We start from the raw sequence: 23,124 nt of genomic DNA on the forward strand, positions 1-23,124 counted from the left end.
ACACCTGGATCTCACTTCGGACCCTCCCTGACCACCTCCATCTCACCTGGATCTCACCTGGGCCCCACCTTGGACACCTGGAACCCATCTGGCCACACCTGGGCACACCTTGAATACCTGAAACCCACCTGGATGTCACCTGGGCACACCTGGATCTCACCTGGGCCCCACCTTGGACACCTGGAACCCACCTGGGCACACCCAGGACTCACCTGGATCTCACCTGGGACCCTCCCTGCACACCTGGATTCGATCCCCTCCCTCCCCCACCCCCCCCCAAAATAAAGGCACAGGTGACTCAGCCAGGTGTGTCCAGGTGTGTTTATTGCTCGGGGGAAAGACCCCAAAAATTCCCCAAAAATTCCCAAAAAAATTCCCCCAAATCCCCCAAAATCCCCCCAAAATTTCCCCCAAATCCCCCCAAAATCCCCCCCAAAATCCCCCCAAAATTCCCCCAAAAATTCCCCAAAAATTCCTTCCCAAATCCCTCGAATTTCCTTTTAAAAAGAACCAAAGATATCCCCCCAAAAATCCCCAAATTTCCCCCAAAAATCCCAAAATCCCCTTAAAAAAAAAATCCCCCAAAAGTCCCAAAATTTCCCTTAAAGAAATCGCCCGAAATAAATTTTAAAAACTCCTCAAAAACCCCAAAATTTCCCTAAAAACCCCTCAAAAAAAATCCGAAAATTCCCCAAAAAATACCCCAAAATTTCCCTTTAAGAATCCCCAAAAAATCCCCCCAAGAAACCCCAAAACCCCCCCAAAAAAACCCCGAAAAATTAAAAAAATCCCTCCCAAAATCCCCCAAAATTTCCCTTAAAAAAACCCCAAAAAATTTCCTCAAAATGCCCCAAAATTTCCCTAAAAAAAATTTTTTTAAACCCCCCAAAAAATCCCAAAATTGCCCTAAAAAAATTCCCCCCAAAAATTCTCCAAAAATCCCAAAAAATTCCCCAAAATCCCTTTAAGAAAGGGGCGTGGTCTCTACTCAAAGGGGCGTGGTCTCTACTCAAAGGGGCGTGGCCTCTACTTAAAGGGCCAGCGCACTTTAAAATTAAAAATTAATTTAAAAAAATTTTTTAATTTAATTAAAATTTAATTAAAGGCTGCCCCTCCCCCGCCAAAGGGTGTACTCAAAGGGGCGTGGTCTCTACATAAAGGGGCGTGGCCTCTACATAAAGGGGCGTGGCCTCTACTTAAAGGGCCAGCGCACTTTAAAATTAAAAATTAATTTAAAAAATTTTTTAAATTTAATTAAAATTCAATTAAAGGCCACCCCACCCCCCCATCACCCCTCCCCCCTCCATCGCCCCTCCCCCTCCATCGCCCCTCCCCCACCCCCCCAAAAAACGACACTGGAGCCTCGTTGTGGTTTTTATTAACGGCGAAATCCTCGTTCATTAATTAATTAATGAGTTAATGAATGAACAGCGGGGTGGGGGAGGGGAATGAGGGGGGGATGTGGGGGTGGGGGGAGGGGTGGCACCGTCCTGGGGCGGGGGAGGGGCGGTCACAGCGCCGGTCACATGCGGGGGGGTCCGGGGGGGTCAGGCCAGCGCCAGCACTGCGGGGGAGGGGAGAGAGGCGTTACCTGGGCACACCTGGGCACACCTGAGCTCACCTGGGCACACCTGAGCCTCACCTGGGCACAGCTGAGCCTCACCTGAGCACACCTGAGCTCACCTGGGCACAGCTGAGCCTCACCTGAGCCTCACCTGAGCACACCTGAGCTCACCTGGGCACAGCTGAGCCTCACCTGAGCCTCGCCTGGGCACAGCTGAGCTCACCTGGGCACATCTGAGCTCACCTGGGCACAGCTGAGCCTCACCTGAACCTCACCTGAGCACACCTGAGCTCACCTGGGCACAGCTGAGCCTCACCTGAGCCTCGCCTGGGCACACCTGAGCTCACCTGGGCACAGCTGAGCCTCACCTGAGCCTCGCCTGGGCACAGCTGAGCTCACCTGGGCTCACCTGAGTGCCCCCCCAAGTCCTTCAGCGTCCCCTCTTTGTCCCCACAGGTGTGCCCAGTCTCCCAAATCCTCTCCAGGTGGGCCCAGGTGTGTCCAGGTGTCCTCCCAGGTGTGCCCAGGTGTCCCCCAGGTGTCCCATACCCCCTCCAGGTGTGCCCAGAGAGTCCCACGTGTCCATCCCAGGTGAGCCCAGATGTCCCTAGGTATCCCAGTTGTGCCCCAAGTCCCCCCAGGTGTGCCCAGGTACATCCCAGGTGCCCCCCAGGTGTGCCCAGGTGCTCCCCAGGTATCCCAGGTGTCCTCCAGGTGTGTCCAGGTGTGCCCAGGTGTCCCAAAACCCCCCCTAGGTGTGCCCAGGTGTCCTCCAGGTGTCCCAAAACCCCCCACAGGTGCCCCCCAGGTGTGCCCAAACACCCCCCAGGTCTCTCCAGGTGTCCCCAGGTGTCCCCAGGTTTCCCCCCAGGTGTGTCCCCAGGTGTGTTCCCAGGTGCCTCCAGGTGTGTCCCCAGGTGTGCCAAATCCCTCCCGCGTACCCCAGCTGCCCCCCCCAGGTGTATTCCAGGTGCCCCCAGGTGTGTGCCCAGGTGTCCCAAATCCCCCCCAGGTGTGCCCAGGTGTGTGCCCAGGTGTCCCCAGGTGTGCCCAGGTGTGCCCCTCACCTGTCAGCGCCTCCTGAGCGAAGTATTTGACGTCGACGTCCTGGTCCTGCGTCAGCTTCTCCAGCACCGGCTTCACCTCGGTCTGCAGCGTCCTGCAGGTGGGACAGGTGAGACAGGTGAGATCGACAGGTGAGACAGGTGAGAGACAGGTGAGAGACAGGTGAGAGACAGGTGAGACAGGTGAGACAGGTGAGAGACAGGTGAGACAGGTGAGACAGGTGAGAGACAGGGGAGACTGGTGAGGGACAGGTGAGACAGGTGAGACAGGTGAGGGATGGACAGGTGGGACAGGTGAGACCGACAGGTGAGACAGGTGAGACAGACAGGTGAGACTGGTGAGACTGACAGGTGAGACAGGTGAGAGACAGGTGAGAGACAGGTGAGACAGGTGAGACTGACAGGTGAGACAGGTGAGAGACAGGTGAGACAGGTGAGACTGACAGGTGAGACAGGTGAGAGACAGGTGAGACAGGTGAGACTGACAGGTGAGACAGGTGAGAGACAGACAGATGAGATCGACAGGTGAGGGACAGGTAGGACAGGTGAGACAGGGGAGGGACAAGGTGAGGGACAAGTGAGGGACAGGTGAGGGATGGACAGGTGAGACTGACAGGTGAGACAGGTGAGGGACAGGTGAGAGAGGGGAGGGACAGGTGAGATGGGACAGGTGGGACAGGTGAGGATGAGACAAGACAGGTGAGACAGGTGGGACAAGGGAGACAGGTGTGGCACCTAAACCAGTATAAACCAGTATAGTCCAATAAAACCCAATAAAACCAGTACAAATCAAAGTTCCCAGTATAAACCAGTATAACCCAGTACAGCCCAGTACCCGCTGTCCAGGATGGGCCCAATGGCTGCAGCCACACCAGTATAACCAGTACAAACCAGTATAACCCAATAAAACCCAATAAAACCACTATAAACCAGTACAAATCACTGTTCCCAGTATAAACCAGTATAAACCAGTACAGCCCAGTACTCGTTGTCCAGGATGGGCCCAATGCGCTGCAGCCACACCAGTATAACCAGTACAAACCAGTATAAACCAGTATAACCACTCTAAACCAGCCCAAACCAGTACAAATCAGCGTTCCCAGTATAAACCAGTATAAACCAGTATGAACCAGTATGCCCAGTACCCGCTGTCCAGGATGGGCCCGATGCGCTGCAGCCACACCAGTATAACCAGTACAAACCAGTATAACCCAATAAAACCTAATAAAACCCAATACAACCAGTACAAATCACCGTTCCCAGTATAAACCAGTATAAACCAGTATAAACCAGTATGTCCCAGTACCTGCTGTCCAGGATGGGCCCGATGCGCTGCAGCCACACCAGTATAACCAGTACAAACCAGTACAAACCAGTATAACCCACTATAACCACTCTAAACCAGCCCAAACCAGCTCTCCCAGTATAAACCAGTATAACCCAGTATAAACCAGTACCCGCTGTCCAGGATGGGCCCGATGCGCTGCAGCCACACCAGTATAACCAGTATAACCCAGTATAACCCAATAAAACCCAATAAAACCCAATAAAACCAGTACAAATCACCGTTCCCAGTATAAACCAGTATAACCCAGTATAAACCAGTACCCGCTGTCCAGGATGGGCCCGATGCGCTGCAGGGACGCCAGTATAACCAGTACAAACCAGTATAACCCAATAAAACCCAATAAAACCCCATAAAACCACTATAAACCAGCCCAAATCACCGTTCCCAGTATAAACCAGTATAAACCAGTACAGCCCAGTACCCGCTGTCCAGGATGGGCCCGATGCGCTGCAGGGACTTGGCCACGTTGAAGCGAACGTTGGCCACGGCGTCGGCGGCCATGCGCAGCACGGTGGGCAGCATCTGCGTGGTGGTCACCTCCTGGCCGCACACCTCCGAGAGCACCTGGGCAGGTGAGATATGGACAGGTGAGATATGGACAGGTGAGACAGGTGAGATGGGACAGGTGAGATACGGACAGGTGAGACAAGTATGGTATGGGACAGGTAACACAGGTGTGATGGGCCATGGGCAGCATCTGTGTGGTGGTCACCTCCTGGCCACACACCTCCGATAACACCTGGGCAGGTGAGACAGGTGAGACAGGTGAGACAGGTGAGACAGGTAACATGGACAGGTGTGATATGGGACAGGTAACACGGACAGGTGTGAAGAGCCATGGGCAGCATCTCCGTGGTGGTCACCTCCTGGCCACACACCTCCGATAACACCTGGGCAGGTGAGATACAGGTGAGAGACAGGTGAGATATAGGTGAGACAGGTGTGATATGGGACAGGTGAGACAGGTGTGATGGGCCACGGGCAGCATCTGCGTGGTGGTCACCTCCTGGCCGCACACCTCTGAGAGCACCTGGGCAGGTGAGACATGGACAGGTGAGACAGGTGAGATGGGACAGGTGAGATACGGACAGGTGAGACAGGTATGGTATGGGACAGGTAACACAGGTGTGATGGGCCATGGGCAGCATCTGCGTGGTGGTCACCTCCTGGCCACACACCTCCGACAGCACCTGGGCAGGTGAGACAGGTGAGATATGGACAGGTGAGACAGGTGAGATACAGACAGGTATGGTATGGGACAGGTAACACGGACAGGTGTGATGCGCCATGGGCAGCATCTGCGTGGTGGTCACCTCCTGGCCACACACCTCGGATAACACCTGGCCAGGTGAGACAGGTGAGACAGGTAAGATACAAATGAGACAGGTGAGACAAGTGAGATATGGACAGGTGAGACAGGTAACATGGACAGGTGAGATACAGGTAACACAGGTGTGATGGGCCATGGGCAGCATCTGCGTGGTGGTCACCTCCTGGCCACACACCTCGGATAACACCTGGCCAGGTGAGACAGGTGAGACAGGTGAGATACAGGTGGGACAGCTGAGATGTGGACAGGTGAGGTATGGACAGGTGAGATGGGACAAGTGAGATGGCATAGGTAACATGGACAGGTAAGATGAAACAGGTGGGACAGGTAAGACAAGGACAGGGAGTGGGGACATCCATCACTCATGCCCAGGTGTGTTCAGGTGCGTGCCCAGGTGTGTTTCTATCCCTCCCCAGGTGTGCCCAGGTGCGTGCCCAGGTGTGTTTCTATCCCTCTCAGGTGTACCCAGATATATCCCAGGTGTGCCCAGATGTACTGTGGGTGCCCCCAGGTGTACCCAGGTGTGCCCAGGTGTGCTGTGGGTGTACCCAGGTGTGCCCAGGTGCCCCCAGGTGTGCCCCCAGGTGTGCCCAGGTACCCACGTTGATGCAGAAGAGCGTGGTCATGCGGTGCAGGTAGTTGGGGTCGGCGGCCATGGCCAGCACCTTGGGCACGATGGTGCCCTGTGCCCAGGTGTGCGCCCAGGTGTGCTGTGGGTGTACCCAGGTGTGCCCAGGTGTATCCCAGGTGTGCCCAGGTGTGCCCAGGTGTGCTCAGGTGTATCCCAGGTGTGCCCAGGTGTATCCCAGGTGTGCCCAGGTGTGTGCCCAGGTGTGCTCAGGTGTATCCCAGGTGTGCCCAGGTGTACCCAGGTGTGTGCCCAGGTGTGCCTAGGTGTATCCCAGGTGTATCCCAGGTGCCCCCAGGTGTGCCCCCAGGTGTGCCCAGGTACCCACGTTGATGCAGAAGAGCGTGGTCATGCGGTGCAGGTAGTTGGGGTCGGCGGCCATGGCCAGCACCTTGGGCACGATGGTGCCCTGTGCCCAGGTGTGTGCCCAGGTGTGCTGTGGGTGTACCCAGGTGTGCCCAGGTGTATCCCAGGTGTGCCCAGGTGTATCCCAGGTGTATTTCAGGGGTGCCCAGGTGTACCCAGGTGTGCTGTGGGTGTACCCAGGTGTACCCAGGTGTACCCAGGTGTACCCAGCTGTGCCCAGGTGCCCCCAGGTGTGCCCCCAGGTGTGCCCAGGTACCCACGTTGATGCAGAAGAGCGTGGTCATGCGGTGCAGGTAGTTGGGGTCGGCGGCCATGGCCAGCACCTTGGGCACGATGGTGCCCTGTGCCCAGGTGTGCCCGAAGCGCTCCACCAGCTTGCGCAGGTTACTGGTGGCGGCCTCGCGGATGGCGTACACTGCGGGGAAACCAGTACAGACCAGTATGAACCAGTATAAACCAGTTTGGGCCAATACAGAACAATATAAACCAGTACGGACCAGTATGAACTGGTTTGAACTAACACGGAACAATATAAACCAGTATGGACCAATTTGAACCAATACAGAACAATATAAACCAGTTCGGACCAGTTCAGACCACTATAAACCAGTTTGGGTCAATACAGAACAATATAAACCAGTACGGACCAGTTTGGACCAGTTTGAACCAATACGGAACAACATAAACCAGTACAGACCAGTATAAACCGGTTTGAACCAATCCAGAACAATATAAACCAGTATGGACCAGTTCGGACCAGTTCAGACCAGTATAAACCAGTTTGAACCAATCTGGAACAATATAAACCAGTATGGACCAGTCTGAACCACTATGAACCAATATGAACTGGTATAAACCAGTTTGGGCCAATACAGAACAATATAAACCAGTATGGACCAGTCTGAACCAGTACAGACCGGTCTGAACCAATACAGAACAATATAAACCAGTATGGACCAATCTGAACCAGTACAAACCAGTTTGAACCAGTACAGACCAGTTCAGACCAGTATAAACCAGTCTGAACCAATCCGGAACAATATAAACCAGTATGGACCAGTTTGGACCAGTATAAACCAGTTTGGACCGATACGGAACAATATAAACCAATACAGACCAGTATAAACCAGTTTGAACCAATCCAGAACAATATAAACCAGCATGGACCAGTCTAAATCAGTACAGACCAGTCTGAACCAGTACAAACCAGTTCAGACCAGTATAAGCCAGTTCGAACCAGTTCAGACCAGTATAAACCAGTTTGAACCAATCCGGAACAATATAAACCAGTATGGACCAGTCTGAACCCGTACAAACCAGTCTGGACAAGTACAAACCAGTTTGAACCAACAGTCTGGATCAGCACAAACCAGTTCGGACCAGTACAAACCAGTTCGGAGCAATCCGGAACAATATAAACCAGTTTGAACCAGTACAAACCAGTTTGGACGAGTACAAACCACTACGAAGGGGTATAAACCAGTTTGGACTAGTACAGAACAATATAAACCAGTATGGACCAGTTTGAACCAGTACAAACCAGTTCGGACCAGTATAAACCAGTTTGAACCAACCCGGAACAATGTAAACCAGTATGGACCGGTCTGAACCAGTACAGACCAGTCCCTCCCAGTCCCTCCCAGTTTGATCCCAGTACCCCTCAGTCCCTCCCAGTCCCTCCCAGTTCCCTCCCAGTCCCTCACGGTCATTCCCAGTCCCTCCCAGTTTATCCCAGTATATCCCAGTACCGTGATCCACCAGCCAGGCCATGCAGAGCGAGTTCAGCTTCTCATCGAAGAACTCCACGCCCTGGGGAGGGGCAGAGACACCAGTAAGGACCAGTATAAACCAGTACAGACCAGTATAAACCCGTATGAACCAGTACGCACCAGTACGGACCAGTATAAACCAGTACGGACCAGTAACGACCACTACGGACTAGTATAAACCAGTACACACCAGTATAAACCCGTATACACCAGTATAAACCAGTACACAGCCACATAAACCAGTACGCACCAGTATAAACCAGTACACGGCCACATAAACCAGTATGGGTCAGTGGGAACAAACCCCTCCCAGTCCATCCCAGTATATCCCAGTCCACCCCAGTCCATCCCAGTCCTCTCCCAGTCCATCCCAGTATATCCCAGTCCCTCCCAGTCCATCCCAGTCCCATCCCAGTCCTCTCCCAGTCCATCCCAGTATATCCCAGTCCCCTCCCAGTCCTCTCCCAGTCCATCCCAGTCCCATCCCAGTCCATCCCAGTCCTCTCCCAGTCCATCCTAGTGCCTCCCAGCCTCTCCCAGTTCATCCCAGTATATCCCAGTCCATCCCAGTCCCTCCCAGTATATCCCAGTCCCTCCCAGTCCCCTCCCAGTCCATCCCAGTCCCCTCCCAGTCCATCCCAGTCCCCTCCCAGTCCATCCCAGTTCCCCCGTATGAGCCCATAACTCCGTTCCAGTGCCCCGTAGAAATCTCTAACTCCCTCCCAGTATATCCCAGTATACACCAGTGCCTCCCAGTGCCTCCCAATCCCTCCCAGCTCTCTCCCAGTATATCCCAGTTCATCCCAGTCCCCTCCCAGTCCATCCCAGTCCTCTCCCAGTCCATCCCAGTGCCCCCATATGAGCCCATTAATCCATTCCAATGCCTCATACAAGTCTCCAACTCCCTCCCAGTATATCCCAGTCCCTCCCAGCCCCCTCCCAGTTTATCCCAGTATATCCCAGTGCCTCCCAGCCCTCTCCCAGTATATCCCAGTTCATCCCAGTATATCCCAGTCCACCCCAGCCCTCTCCCAGTCCCTCCCAGTTTATCCCAGTCTCACCAGCTGGCCGGCCAGCAGCGGCATGTACTCGATGATGGCCAGCCGCACACACCAGAACCCCCTCCCAGTATATCCCAGTATATCCCAGTGCCCCATACAGGCCTGTAACTCCCTCCCAGTCCCTCCCAGTATATCCCAGTTCATCCCAGTCCCCTCCCAGTCCATCCCAGTCTCCTCCCAGTCCATCCCAGTGCCCCCATAGAAGCCCATACAAAGCCGTAACTTCACTCTCCTGTCTCATACGTGGCTCCAACTCCCTCCCAGTTTATCCCAGTATATCCCAGTCCCCTCCCAGTCCATCCCAGTGATTCCCACTCCATCCCAGTCCCTCCCACTCCATCCCAGTCCCCTCCCAGTCCATCCCAGTGCCCCCATACGAGCCCATTAATCCATTCCAATGCCTCATACAAGTCTCCAACTCCCTCCCAGTCCATCCCAGTCCCTCCCAGCCTTCTCCCAGTCCCTCCCAGTTTATCCCAGTCCATCCCAGCCCTCTCCCAGTCTATCCCAGTCCCTCCCAGTGCCTCCCACTCCATCCCAGTCTCCTCCCAGTCCATCCCAGTGCCCCTATATGAGCCCATAACTCCATTCCAGCACCCCATAGAAATCTCTAACTCCCTCCCAGTACATCCCGGTGCCTCCCAGTATATCCCAGGCCTCTCCCAGTGCCTCCCAGTTTATCCCAGTGGCTCCCAGTCTCACCAGCTGGCCGGCCAGCAGCGGCATGTACTCGATGATGGCCAGCCTCACCCTCCACTTGGCGTCCTCGGCCAGCTCGACGATGGCCGGCAGCAGCGACTGCGAGAGCTGCCGGATGCCGATCACCTCGTTGACGCAGTCCAGGTTGGAGATGATGTTCAGCCGCACCTCGGGGCACTGGGACGCACTGGGAGTTACTGGGAGGGAACTGGGAGGGACTGGGGGGGGGAGTGGAGGGACTGGGAGGGACTGGGAGGGGCTGGGATCAAACTGGGAGGGGCTGGGAGGGAGCTGCAGTACACAAAGCGGCCACCAGGGGGAGCTGCAAAAACACTGGGAGCGCATTGGGGGGGACTGGGAGGGACTGGGATGGACTGGGAAGAGACTGGGCGAGGACTGGGAAGGGACTGGGATCAAACTGGGGGGGACTGGGAGGGGCTGGGATCAAACTGGGAGGGACTGGGAGGGAGCTGCAGTTCTCAAAGTCACCACCAGAGGGAGCTGGAAAAACACTGGGAGTGCATGGGGGGAACTGGGGGGGACTGGGAGGGACTGGGAGGAACTGGGAGGGACTGGGAGGGACTGGGGGGGACTGGGGGGGACTGGGAAGAGACTGGGCGAGGACTGGGAGGGGCTGGGATCAAACTGGGGGGGACTGGGAAGGGCTGGGATCAAACTGGGAGGGGCTGGGAGGGAGCTGCAGTACACAAAGCGGCCACCAGGGGGAGCTGCAAAAACACTGGGAGTGCATTGGGGGAATTGGGATGGACTGGGAGGAACTGGGATGGACTGGGGGGGACTGGGGGGGACTGGGAAGGGACTGGGAGGGACTGGAATGTACTGGGAGGGACTGGGAGGGGACTGGGAAGGAGCTGCAGTACACAAAGCCACCACCAGGAGGAGCTGCAAAAACACTGGGAGCGCATAGGGGGAACTGGGGGAGACTGGTTTATACTGGTTTGCTGTGGGAGGGGCTGGGGAAAGGTTAAAGGAGGGATTTGGGGTTACTGGTTTGTACTGGGAAGAACTGGGAGGGACTGGGAGGGAACTGGGATGGAGCTGCAATTCACAAAGCCGCCACAAGGGGGAGCTGCAAAGACACTGGGAATGCATTGTGTGCCCAGGTGTGCCCCCAGGTGTGTCCCCATGTATTTCTATGTGTACCCAGGTGTGCCAAGGTGTGTGCCCAGATGTTTCCATGTGTGCCCAGCTGTTTCTATGTGTGCCCAGGTGTGCCCAGGTGTGTCCCCATGTATTTCTATGTGTACCCAGGTGTGCCAAGGTGTGTGCCCAGATGTTTCCATGTGTGCCCAGCTGTTTCTATGTGTGCCCAGGTGTGCCCAGGTGTGTCCCCATGTATTTCTATGTGTACCCAGCTGTGCCCAGCTGTACCCAGGTGTGCCCAGGTGTGCTCACCTCGTCCTTGAGCTGTGCCAGGAACAGGGGCAGCAGCTGTGCCCAGCTGTGCCCAGGTGTATCCCCATGTGTTTCTATGTATACCCAGCAGTATCCAGGTGTACCCAGGTGTGCCCAGGTGTGTCTCCATGTATTTCTACGTGTACCCAGCTGTACCCAGGTGTACCCAGGTGTGCCCAGGTGTGTTCCTATGTGTACCCAGGTGTGCCCAGGTGTGCCCAGGTGCGCTCACCTCGTCCTTGAGCTGTGCCAGGAACAGGGGCAGCAGGTGTGCCCTGGTGTGTGCCCATGTATCCCCATGTATTTCTATGTATACCCAGCTGTACCCAGGCATACCCAGGTGTACCCAGGTGTACCCAGGTGTGCCAGGTGCGCTCACCTCGTCCTTGAGCTGTGCCAGGAACAGGGGCAGCAGGTGTGTGTCCCCATGTATCTCCATGTGTACCCAGGTGTACCCAGGTGTGCCCAGGTGTGCCCAGGTGCGCTCACCTCGTCCTTGAGCTGTGCCAGGAACAGGGGCAGCAGGTGTGTGTCCCCATGTATCTCCATGTGTACCCAGCTGTACCCAGGTGTGCCCAGGTGTGTGCCCAGGTGTGCTCACCTCGTCCTTGAGCTGTGCCAGGAACAGGGGCAGCAGGTGTTCCACCGTGTTGTCCTTGCCCAGGATCGGGGACAGCCCCATGATCACCGAGGCCAGCGCCGACTTCACGTGCTGGTTGGCGTCCGACACCAGCTCCTGCCAGGTGACACAGGTGAGCTCACCTGGCCTCGGGGCGCAGCCTCAGGGGGGCTCTGAGGCCCCCACAAGGTGTGCCCAGGTGTGTCCCACCACCCCAGGCGTGCCCAGGTGTGTCCCACCACCCCAGGTGTGCCCACAAGGTGTGCCCAGGCGTGTCCCACCACCCCAAAGGATCCCAGGTGCCCCCAGGTGTGCCCAGGTGCCCCCAGGTGTAGCCCAGCTGTGCCCAGGTGCACCCAGATGTGGCCCAGGTGCCCCCAGGTGTGCCCAGGTGTGCCCAGGTGTATTCCAGGTGTGCCCCCAGGTGTGCTGAGGTGCCCCCAGGTGCCCCCAGGTGCGCCCAGGTGTGTCCCAGGTACCCCCAGGTACGCCCAGGTGTGTTCCAGCTGCTCCCAGGTGTGCCCAGGTGTATCCCAGGTGTGTCCCAGGTGTGCTCAGGTGCCCCCAGGTGCGCCCAGGTGCCGCCAGCTGTGTCTCAGGTACCCCCAGGTGTGCCCAGGTGCGCCCAGGTGCCCCCAGGTGTGCCCAGGTGTGCCCAGGTGCTCACCTTGATGCAGGGCAGGATCTGGCCCATGATCACGGCCTCGCGGCAATCCGGGGACAGATTCTCACAGAACTCTGGGGACGCAAATTTGGGGTGAAAAACACAGAAATTGGGTCAGGGACAGCAAAGATGGGGTGGGGACACCCAGGCCAGGTGAGTGACCCCACGGACAAGTGAGTGACCCCGGGGCCAGGTGAGTGACACCAAGGACAGGTGACTGACACCTGAGACAAGTGAGTGACACCAGGGACAGATAAGTGGCACCAAGGACAGGTGAGTGACACCAGGGACAGATAGATGACCCCAGGGCCAGGTGAGTGACACCACAGACAGGTGAGAGACACCTGAGACAGGTGAGCGACACCTGAAACAGGTGAGGGACACCAGGAACAGGTGAGTGACATCATGGACAGGTGAGTGACACCAGGGACAAGTGAGTGACACCAGGGACAGGTGAGCGACACCAGGGACAGGTAAGTGACACCAAGGCCAGGTGAGTGACACCAGGGACAGGTGAGTGACACCAAGGCCAGGTGAGTGACACCAGGGACAGGTAAGTGACACCAAGGCCAGGTGAGTGACACCAAGGACAGGTGAGTGACACCAAGGACAGGTGAGTGACACCAGGGCCAGGTGAGTGACACCACAGACAAGTGAGAGACACCTGAGACAGGTGAGTGACACCTAAGACAGGTGAGGGACACCAGGGACAGATAAGTGACACCAAGGACAGGTGAGTGACACCAGGGCCAGGTGAGTGACACCTGAGACAGGTGAGTGACCCCGGGGCCAGATGAGCGACCCCAGGGACAGGTGAGTGACACCCCAGACAGGTGAGAGACACCTGAGACAGGTGAGCGACACCTGAGACAGGTGAGGGACACCAGGAACAGGTGAGTGACCCCGGGGCCAGGTGAGTGACACCTGAGACAGGTGAGTGACACCTGAGACAGGTGAGGGACACCAAGGACAGGTGAGCGACCCCAGGGCCAGATGAGTGACACCTGAGACAGGTGAGTGACCCGGGGGCCAGGTGGGTGGCCCCAGGTACAGGTGAGTGACCCGGGGGCCAGGTGGGGGCGTGGCCTCTGACCTTTGACCTTGTGGGAGGCGGCGGCGCGCACCTCGGCCTCGCAGTCCTTCATCAGGCTCTGGAAGGCGCCCACCAGGTCGGTCTTGGTGATCTCGGGGCCCACGGCGCGCTGCAGCTGCGGGGACACGGCCCAGGTGCGTCCAGGTGTGCCCAGGTGTGCTCAGGTGTGTCCCAGGTGTGTCCAGGTGTGTCCCAGGTGCGTCCCCAGATGGCCCCCAGAGGTCCCAAAATGCCCCAAACCTCCCCAAATTCTCCAGAATTCATCCCCAGATGTGTCCAGATGGACCCAGGTGCGCCCAGGTGTGGTCAGGTGTGTCCCAGGTGTGCTCAGGTGTGGTCAGGTGTGTCCCAGGTGTGTCCCGGGTGTGTCCCCAAATGGTCCCCAGAGGTCCCAAAATGCCCCAAACCTCCCCAAATTCTCCAGAATTCATCCCCAGGTGTGTCCAGGTGGACCCAGATGTGCCCAGGTGTGGTCAGGTGTGTCCCAGGTGTGCCCAGGTGTGTCCTCAGAGGTCCCAAAACGCCCCAAACCTCCCCAAATTCTCCAGAATTCATCCCCAGGTGTATCCAGGTGGACCCAGGTGTGCCCAGGTGTGGTCAGGTGTGCCGAGGTGTGTCCCCAAATGTCTTCCACAGTTCCCAAACCCATCCCAACCCCCCCAAACCTCCCCAAACTCCCCCCCAGATGTGCCCAGGTGACTCCCCAGGTGTGTCCAGGTGTGCCCAGGTGTGTCCCCAAATGTCTTCCACAGTTCCCAAACCCCCCCAAACCCATCCCAACCCCTCCAAACCCCCACAAACCTCCCCAGAACCCCTTCCCAGGTGTGCCCAGGTGCCCCCAGGTGTGCCCAGGTACACCCAGGTGTGTCCCCAAACATCCCCCAGAGCTCCCAAACCCCCCCAAACCCCCCCAAACCTCCCCAGAGCCCCCCCCAGGTGTGCCCAGGTGTGCCCAGGTGTGTCCCCAAATGTCTTCCACAGTTCCCAAACTCCACCAAATGCATCCCAACCCCTCCAAACCCACCCAGAACCCCCCCAAACCTCCCCAGAACCACTCCCAGGTGTGCCCAGGTGACTCCCCAGGTGTGCCCAGGTGCGCTCACCTCGGTGAACTTGTCGGCCACCATGTAGCGCACGCGCCAGGACTTGTCCTCGGCCGCCTGGCGCAGCGTGGGCATCACCAGCCCCTCCAGCTCCTCCTGCGGCAGCAGCTGCGCGATGCTGACACACGCCTCCACCGCCAGCAGCCGCACCGAGTCCTGACAGGTACGACAGGTGAGACAGGTGAGACAGGTAACCCTGAACTGACCCTCAGGTAACCCTGAACTGACCCCCAGGTAACCCCTCCACGTGACCCCATCCCCCCATGTGCACGCCTCCACCGCCAGCAGCCGCACCGAGTCCTGGCAGGTGAGACAGGTGAGCTCAGGTGGGCTCAGGTAACCCTGAACTGACCCCCAGGTAACCCCCAGGTAACCCCCCAGGTAAACCCCAACCCGCTATCTCCACGCCTCCACTGCCAGCAGCCGCTCCGAGTCCTGACAGGTGAGACAGGTGAGCTCCAAATGAGCCATAAGGAACCCCCAGGTAACGCCCAGGTAACCCCCCCCCCCCCCCCCGCTATGCGCACGCCTCCACCGCCAGCAGCCGCACCGAGTCCTGCCAGGTGTGCACAGGTGAGACAGGTGAGCCCCAAATGAGCCATAGATAACCCCCAGGTAACCCCCAGGTGACCCACACCGCCATGTGCACGCCTCCACTGCCAGCAGCCGCACTGAATCCTGCACAGGTGCGCACAGGTGAGACCCAGGTGTGCACAGGTAATCCCCAGGTGTTCCCAAACACCCCCCCCAGCTGCCCACAGCCCCGCCAAGGTGCACCCCAGCCCCACCCAGGTGCCTCCCAGGTGTGCCCAGGTGCCGCCCAGGTGTGCCCAGGTGCGCCAGGTGCGCCGTACCTGCTCGTCGGAGGCCAGGTTGGAGAACATGGGGATGATCTCGCTCTTGACGTGCTCCAGCTCCAGCACCTTGGCGAACTCGCCCAGCTTGGAGGCGGCCGCGCGCCGCACCATGGGCGTGTCGTCCGAGCACAGGTTCCGGAAGTACCTGCGGGCACACCTGCGTTACCTGGGCGCACCTGGGGGGCACCTGGGCACAGCTGGGGGGCACCTGGGTACACCAAGGGGGCACCTGAGTACACCTAAGGGTCATCTAGGGGGTCACCTATGGGCGTGGCGTCTGAGCATAGGTTCCGGAAGTACCTGCGGGCACACCTGCGTTACCTGGGCACACCTGGGGGGCACCTGAGGGGCACCCGAGTACACCTGGGTACACCTGCGTACACCTGGGTACACCTGGGGGGCACCCAGATACAGCTAGAGGGCACCTGAGTACACCTGGGCACACCTGAGGGGCACCTGAGTACACCTGGGTACACCTGGGGGGCACCTGAGTACAGCTGAGGGGCACCTGAGTACACCTGGGTACACCTGAGGAACACCTAAGTACTGCTGGGGGGCACCTGAGTACACCTGGGTACACCTAAGGGTCATCTAGGGGATCACCTATGGGCGTGTCGTCCGAGCACAGGTTCCGGAAGTACCTGCGGGCACACCTGGGTTACCTGAGTACACCTGGGTACACCTGAGGAACACCTGGGTACAGCTGGGGGGCACCTGGGTACAGCTGGGGGGCACCCAGGTACAGCTAGGGGGCACCTGAGTACACCTGGGTACACCTGAGGGGCACCTGGGTACAGCTGGGGGGCACCTGGGTACAGCTAGGGGGCACCTGAGTACACCTGGGTACACCTGGGGGGCACCTGGGTACAGCTAGAGGGCACCTGAGTACACCTGGGTACACCTGAGGAACACCTGGGTACAGCTGGAGGGCACCTGGGCACACCTGGGTACACCTAAGGGGCATCTAGGGGTCACCTGTGGGTGTGCTGTCCCACCTGAAGTAGCTGTGGGCACACCTGGGGGGCACCTGGGCACACCTGGGATGGGTTGGTGACCCTGTGGTCACCTCAATGACCCCAAGGATGGATTGGTCACCTCAATGGCCCCACGGTCACTCCAATGACCCCAAGGACAGACTGGTCACCCCACTGACCCCACGGTCACTCCAATGACCCCATGGTCACCCCAGTGACCCCACAGTCACCCCAATGACCCCATGGTCACCTTAATGACCCTGTGGTCACTCCACGACCCTGTGGTCACCCCAATGACCCCACACCCACCCCATTGACCCCATGGTCACCTCAATGACCCCATGGTCACCCCAATGACCCTACACCCACCCCAATGACACCATGGTCACCCCCACGACCCTGTGGTCATCTCAATGACCCCAAGGATGGATTGGTCACCCCAATGACCCCACACCCACCTCCACGACCCCGTGGCCACCCCAATGACCCCAAGGATGGACTGGTCACCTCAACGACCCCACGGTCACCTCAATAACCCCACACCCACCTCCACGACCCCATGGTCACCCCAATGACCCCACACCCACCTCAACGACCCTCTGGTCACCTCAATGACCCCATGGTCACCTCAATGACCCCATGGTCACCTCACTGACCCCAAGGATGGACTGGTCACCACCACAACCCTGTGGTCACCTCACTGACCCCAAGGACAAACTGGTCACCTCAATGACCCCACACCCACCTCAATGACCCCAAGGATGGACTGGTCACCCCAATGACCCCACACCCACCTCAATGACCCCACGGTCACCCCAATGACCCTACGGTCACCTCCACGACCCTGTGGTCACCTCAATGACCCCAAGGACAGACCGGTCACCTCAATGACCCCATGGTCACTTCAATGACCCCATGGTCACCTCCACAACCCTGTGGTCACCTCAATGACCCCAAGGACAGACTGGTCACCCCAATGACTCCACACCCACCTCAATGCCCCCACGATCACCCCAATGACCCTACGGTCACCTCAATGACCCCAAGGATGGATTGGTCACCCCAATGACCCCACGGTCACCCCAATGACCTCAAGGATGGACTAGTCACCCCAATGACCCCAAGGATGGATTGGTCACCCCAATGACCCCAAGAATGGATTGGTCACCTCAATGACCCCAAGGATGGACTGGTCACCTCAACGACCCCACGGTCACCCCAATGACCCCACACCCACCTCCACGACCCTGTGGCCACCTCACTGACCCCAAGGATGGACTGGTCACCACCACAACCCTGTGGTCACCTCACTGACCCCAGGACAAACTGGTCACCTCAATGACCCCAAGGATGGATTGGTCACCTCTATGACCCCATGGTCACCCCAATGACCCCAAGGATGGATTGGTCACCCCAATGACCCCACACCCACCTCAACGACCCCCTGGTCACCTCAATGACCCCATGGTCACCCCAATGACGCCATGGTCACCCCAATGACCCCATGGTCACCTCACTGACCCCAAGGACAAACTGGTCACCCCAATGACCCCAAGGATGGATTGGTCACCCCAATGACCCCATGGTCACTTCAATGACCCCACAGTCACCCCAATGACCCCACACCCACCTCAATGACCCCAAGGATGGATTGGTCACCTCAATGACCCAATGGTCACCCCAATGACCCCACACCCACCTCCACGACCCTGTGGTCACCCCGCTGACCCCATGGTCACCCCAATGACCCTATGGTCACCCCAATGACTCCATGGTCACCTCAATGACCCCATGGTCACCTCACTGACCCCAAGGATGGACTGGTCACCACCACAACCCTGTGGTCACCTCACTGACCCCAAGGACAAACTGGTCACCTCAATGACCCCACACCCACCTCAATGACCCCAAGGATGGATTGGTCACCCCAATGACCCCAAGGATGGATTGGTCACCTCACTGACCCCAAGGATGGACTGGTCACCACCACAACCCTGTGGTCACCTCACTGACCCCAAGGATGGATTGGTCACCTCAACGACCCCACACCCACCCCAATGACCCCACACCCACCCCACTGACCCCACCCTGCCCCGCCCCGCCAGCCCAGCGGTCACTCACTGGCGCAGCTCGGCCTTGACCGGGCTGGACACCCGCGGGTAGCAGACGCTGAAGAGGCCGCAGGCCGAGGTGCGCGACGTGAACCAGTCGCCTCCGGCCAGGCGCTTGACCAGCGGCACGAAGTGACCCTCCAGGTCCGGCGGCGAGTGCTCGTGGGACACGGCCCGCAGCGACTCCACCGCCTTGTCCCGCACCACCGTCTCCTCCACCGTGGCCAGGCTCTCCAGGGGCGGCTGTGGGTGGACAGACAGACAGAGTGGACAAATGGACACAGACGGACACGGTGTGGACAGGTGGACACGGCCCGCAGCGACTCCACCGCCTTGTCCCGCACCACCGTCTCCTCCACCGTGGCCAGGCTCTCCAGGGGCGGCTGCGGGTGGACACACGGACAGTGAGTGGACAGATGGACACAGAGTGGACATTGAGTGGACAGTGAGTAGACACGGGGCGGACAGGTGGACACGGCCCGCAGCGACTCCACCGCCTCGTCCCGCACCACCGTCTCCTCCACCGTGGCCAGGCTCTCCAGGGGCGGCTGTGAATGGACACACGGACAGTCAGTGGACATTGGGATGGACAGACAGACACGGGGTGGACAGGTGGACACGGCCTGCAGCGACTCCACCGCCTTGTCCCGCACCACCGTCTCCTCCACCGTGGCCAGGCTCTCCAGGGGTGGCTGCGGGTGGACACACGGACAGTGAGTGGACATTGGGATGGACAGACAGACACGGAGTGGACAGATGGACACGGGGCGGACAGGTGGACACGGCCCGCAGCGACTCCACCGCCTTGTCCCGCACCACCGTCTCCTCCACCGTGGCCAGGCTCTCCAGGGGCGGCTGTGAGTGGACACACGGACAGTGAGTGGACAGATGGACACAGAGTGGACATTGAGTGGACAGTGAGTGGACACGGGGTGGACACGGCCCGCAGCGACTCCACCGCCTTGTCCCGCACCACCGTCTCCTCCACCGTGGCCAGGCTCTCCAGGGGCGGCTGAGGATGGACACACGGACAGTCAGTGGACACAGAGTGGACAGTGAGTGGACATTGAGTGGACACGGGGTGTGGACAGGTGGACACGGCCCGCAGCGACTCCACCGCCTTGTCCCGCACCACCGTCTCCTCCACCGTGGCCAGGCTCTCCAGGGGCGGCTGAGGGTGGACAGACGGACAGTGAGTGGACATTGGGATGGACAGACGGACACGGGGAGGACAGGTGGACACAGGGCCATCAGATAGACACAGCATGGGCAGATGGACACAGGGTGGGCAGATGGACATAGGATGGACACAGGAACGTGGGACGGGCAGGTGGACACGAGGTGGACAGATGGACACAGCATGGACAGATGGACACAGGACGGACAGATGGACATGGGGTGGACAGGCGGACACAGGGTGGTCAGATGGACATGGGGTGGACAAAGGAACATAGCGTGGACAGATAGACACAGGATGATCAGATGAACACAGCATGGACAGATGGACACGGGGTGGTCAGATGGACATGGGGTGGACAGAGGAACATGGGGTGGACAGGTGGACACAAGGTGGACAGGTGGACACGGGGTGGACAGGTGGACACTGAGTGGTCAGATGGACACGGGGTGGACAGGTGGAAACTGGATGGACAGATGGACACGGGGTGGACAGGTGGACACAGGCTGGACAGGTGGACACAGCATGGACAGATGGACACGGGGTGGACAGATGGACACAGGATGGACAGATGGACACAGCATGGACAGATGGACAGGGGGTGGACACAAATGGACACAGGATGGACAGATGGACACAGGATGGACAGATGGACACATGGGGTGGTCAGCTGGAAATTGGATGGACAGGTGGACACGGGGTGGTCAGATGGATGTGGGATGGACAGACGGACATTGGGTGGGCAAATGAACACACCAGGGTGAGATGGACACGGGATGGACAGAGGAACACGGGATGGACAGATGGACATGGGATGGACAGATGGACACAGGGTAGTCAGATGGACACAGGGTGGACAGATGGACACAGGACGGACAGATGGACACAGGGTGGACAGATGGACACGGGACGGACAGACGGACACAGGATGGGGGTCGGGAGGACCCAGGTGTGTTTCAGCCCTGCCCAGGTGCACTTTGATGTTCTCCAGGTGTGTTTTGGGGCTCCCCAAGTGGATTTCCAGCTCCCCAGGTGTGTTTTTGTCCCCCCAGGTGTGTTTTTGTCCCCCCAGGTGAGTTCCTGTCCCCCACAGGTGTTCCCCAGATGCATTTTTTGCGCCCTGGGTGCGTTTTGGGGTTCCCCAGGTGTATTTTTATCCTCCCAGGTGTAGTTTTCCTCCCCCCAGGTGTGTTTTTACCCCCCCAGCTGACTTTTTCCCCCCCAGGTGAATTTCTGTCCCCTCCAGGTGAGTTTTTACACAACCCAGGTGAGTTTTCCTCCCCTCAGGTGAGTTTTTCCCCTCCCAGGTGTGTTTTTCCCTCCCCCAGGTGTATTTTCACCCCCCCAGGTAAGTTTTCCCCCCCCAGGTGAGTTTCTGTCCCGTCCAGGTGAGTTTTTTTCCCTCAGATGAGTTTTCCCCTCCCCCAGGTATATTTTCACCCCCCTCCAGGTGAGTTTCCCCCCCCAGGTGTATTTTCACCCTCTCCAGGTGAGTTTTTCCCTGCCCAGGTGTATTTTCCCCCCTCCAGGTGTATTCCCCCCCCCCCAAATGAGTTTTGCCCCGCCCCAGGTGTATTTTCACCCTCTCCAGGTTGAGTTTTTCCCCCCCAGGTGAGTTTCTGTCCCCTCCAGGTGTATTTTCCCCCCCTCCAGGTGTATTTCTGTCCCCCCCAGGTGTATTTCCCCCCCACAGGTGCATTTTCCCCCTCCCCAGGTGAGTTTTTCTCCTCCCCCAGGTGTGTTTCTGTCCCCCAGGTGAGTTTCCCCCCCCTCCAGGTGTGTTTCCCCCTGCCCAGGTGAGTTTTTCCCCTACCAGCAGGCAGTGCACGAACTCGGGTCCCCCCACGAGGGCGGTGAAGGTGCCCAGCTGCTCCGCCAGGGCCAGCAGCACCTCGTCCTCATCGTAGATGGTGTCTGTGACCGCACAGGTGACACACCTGTCACTCACCTGGCCCCGCTCACACCTGTCAATCACCCCCGAGCCCCGCCCACCTCCCCAAACCCCGCCCACAACCCCAAATCTGGGCCATTTTTGGCGTTTCCAGGGGAATTTTGAGACCTCCCCGCCCCCACGTGGATTTTGGGGACTCGTCGCCCTCAAATTTTGGGAATTTTCCCTCAAATTTTGGGAATTTTCCCTCAAGTTTTGGGAATTTCCCCTCAGATTTTGGGGCCCTCCCAGCGAATTTTGGTACCGGTGAGGAAAGGGAGGAGCTCGCTGCGGGTTCGCTCCACGCCCAGCGCCAGCGCGATGGTTGAGAGCTTCTTGATGCTGTTCAGGCGAAGCTGGGAAGGGAAAATGGGGGAAAATCAGGAAAGTTTGGGAAAAATTTCGGGGAAAAAATGGCGGGAACCGCCCCCCTCATAAAGAAACCCCGCCCACAACGCACCGCGGCCAATCAGGAGCGGCGTCTCACGGCTCTGCAGCGGCGCCGCGGCAGAGAGCAGGCCCCCGATTGGCTCCGCTAAGCCCCGCCCATGCAGGCAGCAGCCAATGGAGAGCGGCGCTGCCGCGGCCTCGCGCTGCCATTGGCTGAGGCGAGGAGGGAGCCGCGCTGCCCCGCCGCTAGGGGGCGCTGCGGAGGGCGGGGCGGATTGCCCCCCCAGCCCCCTGAACGCGCAACGGACCAATCAGAACGCGCCTTACAAACCCAAACCGCCCCTCCAGCCAATCAGAACGCGCCTTTCACCGCAACCACCAACCGCCCCACACATGTAACGCCGCCGTCCATTCGCCAACGCCTGAGGGGACCGGGCCTCCTCAGCCAATCAGCGCGGCCGTCTCATGGCAGCCTTCAGCAGCGGGGCCGCGGACCAGCGGGCGATGGCGGCCGGGCCCCGGTGGCCACGGAAGGGGCCCCGAAGCCCCGGAAAGGCCCCGGAGGCATCGCGGCGAGGCCCCGGTAGCGGTACCTGCACGTCCTCGTTGCGGAGCTCGTCGATGAGCACCGCGATGGGGTAAAGCGAATCGTCGCCGTCCGCCGCCGCCATCTTCGCCGCCGCCGCCGCCCCGGCTCTGAGGGGCCGCACGGGGCCGCCCGCTCCGCTCCTGCAGGGCTTCCGCGCCGCTGATTGGTCGGCGCTGCCGCAGCGCCCGCCTATCGAGTCCTCCTATTGGTTCAGGGGGCTGTCTGTCAGGTGAAGGCCCGCCCATGCGGACGGCGCGGTGAATCGCGCTCTGATTGAGCTGTGACGTTGATTGACAGCGCTGGGGGGCGGGGCGAGGCGTTGCTGGGCAACGCGGAGGCGCCGGGGACGAACTGGGACGAACTGGGACGGAC

At 58.8% G+C, this 23,124-nt stretch overlaps 1 protein-coding gene across 1 annotated transcript; it reads right to left on the reverse strand.

Moving 5' to 3' along the window:
• Window positions 1–1,367: 1,367 nt before the first annotated feature.
• PPP2R1A (protein phosphatase 2 scaffold subunit Aalpha) lies at window positions 1,368–22,879 on the reverse strand. The gene is made up of 15 exons (XM_084224171.1): window positions 22,757–22,879; window positions 22,039–22,129; window positions 21,657–21,757; window positions 18,677–18,909; window positions 15,579–15,726; window positions 14,725–14,880; window positions 13,622–13,736; window positions 12,532–12,602; window positions 11,847–11,981; window positions 9,833–10,006; window positions 8,049–8,109; window positions 6,561–6,715; window positions 4,398–4,540; window positions 2,632–2,723; window positions 1,368–1,564 (listed from the first exon to the last, which is right to left on the reverse strand). The coding sequence occupies exons 1-15, from the start codon at window positions 22,832–22,834 to the stop codon at window positions 1,548–1,550; spliced, it is 1,770 nt and encodes a 589-aa protein (XP_084080297.1). The 5' UTR covers window positions 22,835–22,879; the 3' UTR covers window positions 1,368–1,547.
• Window positions 22,880–23,124: the final 245 nt, after the last annotated feature.

Source organism: Fringilla coelebs, assembly GCF_963513975.1.
Source record: "Fringilla coelebs genome assembly, chromosome: 34".
NCBI lineage: Eukaryota > Metazoa > Chordata > Aves > Passeriformes > Fringillidae > Fringilla > Fringilla coelebs.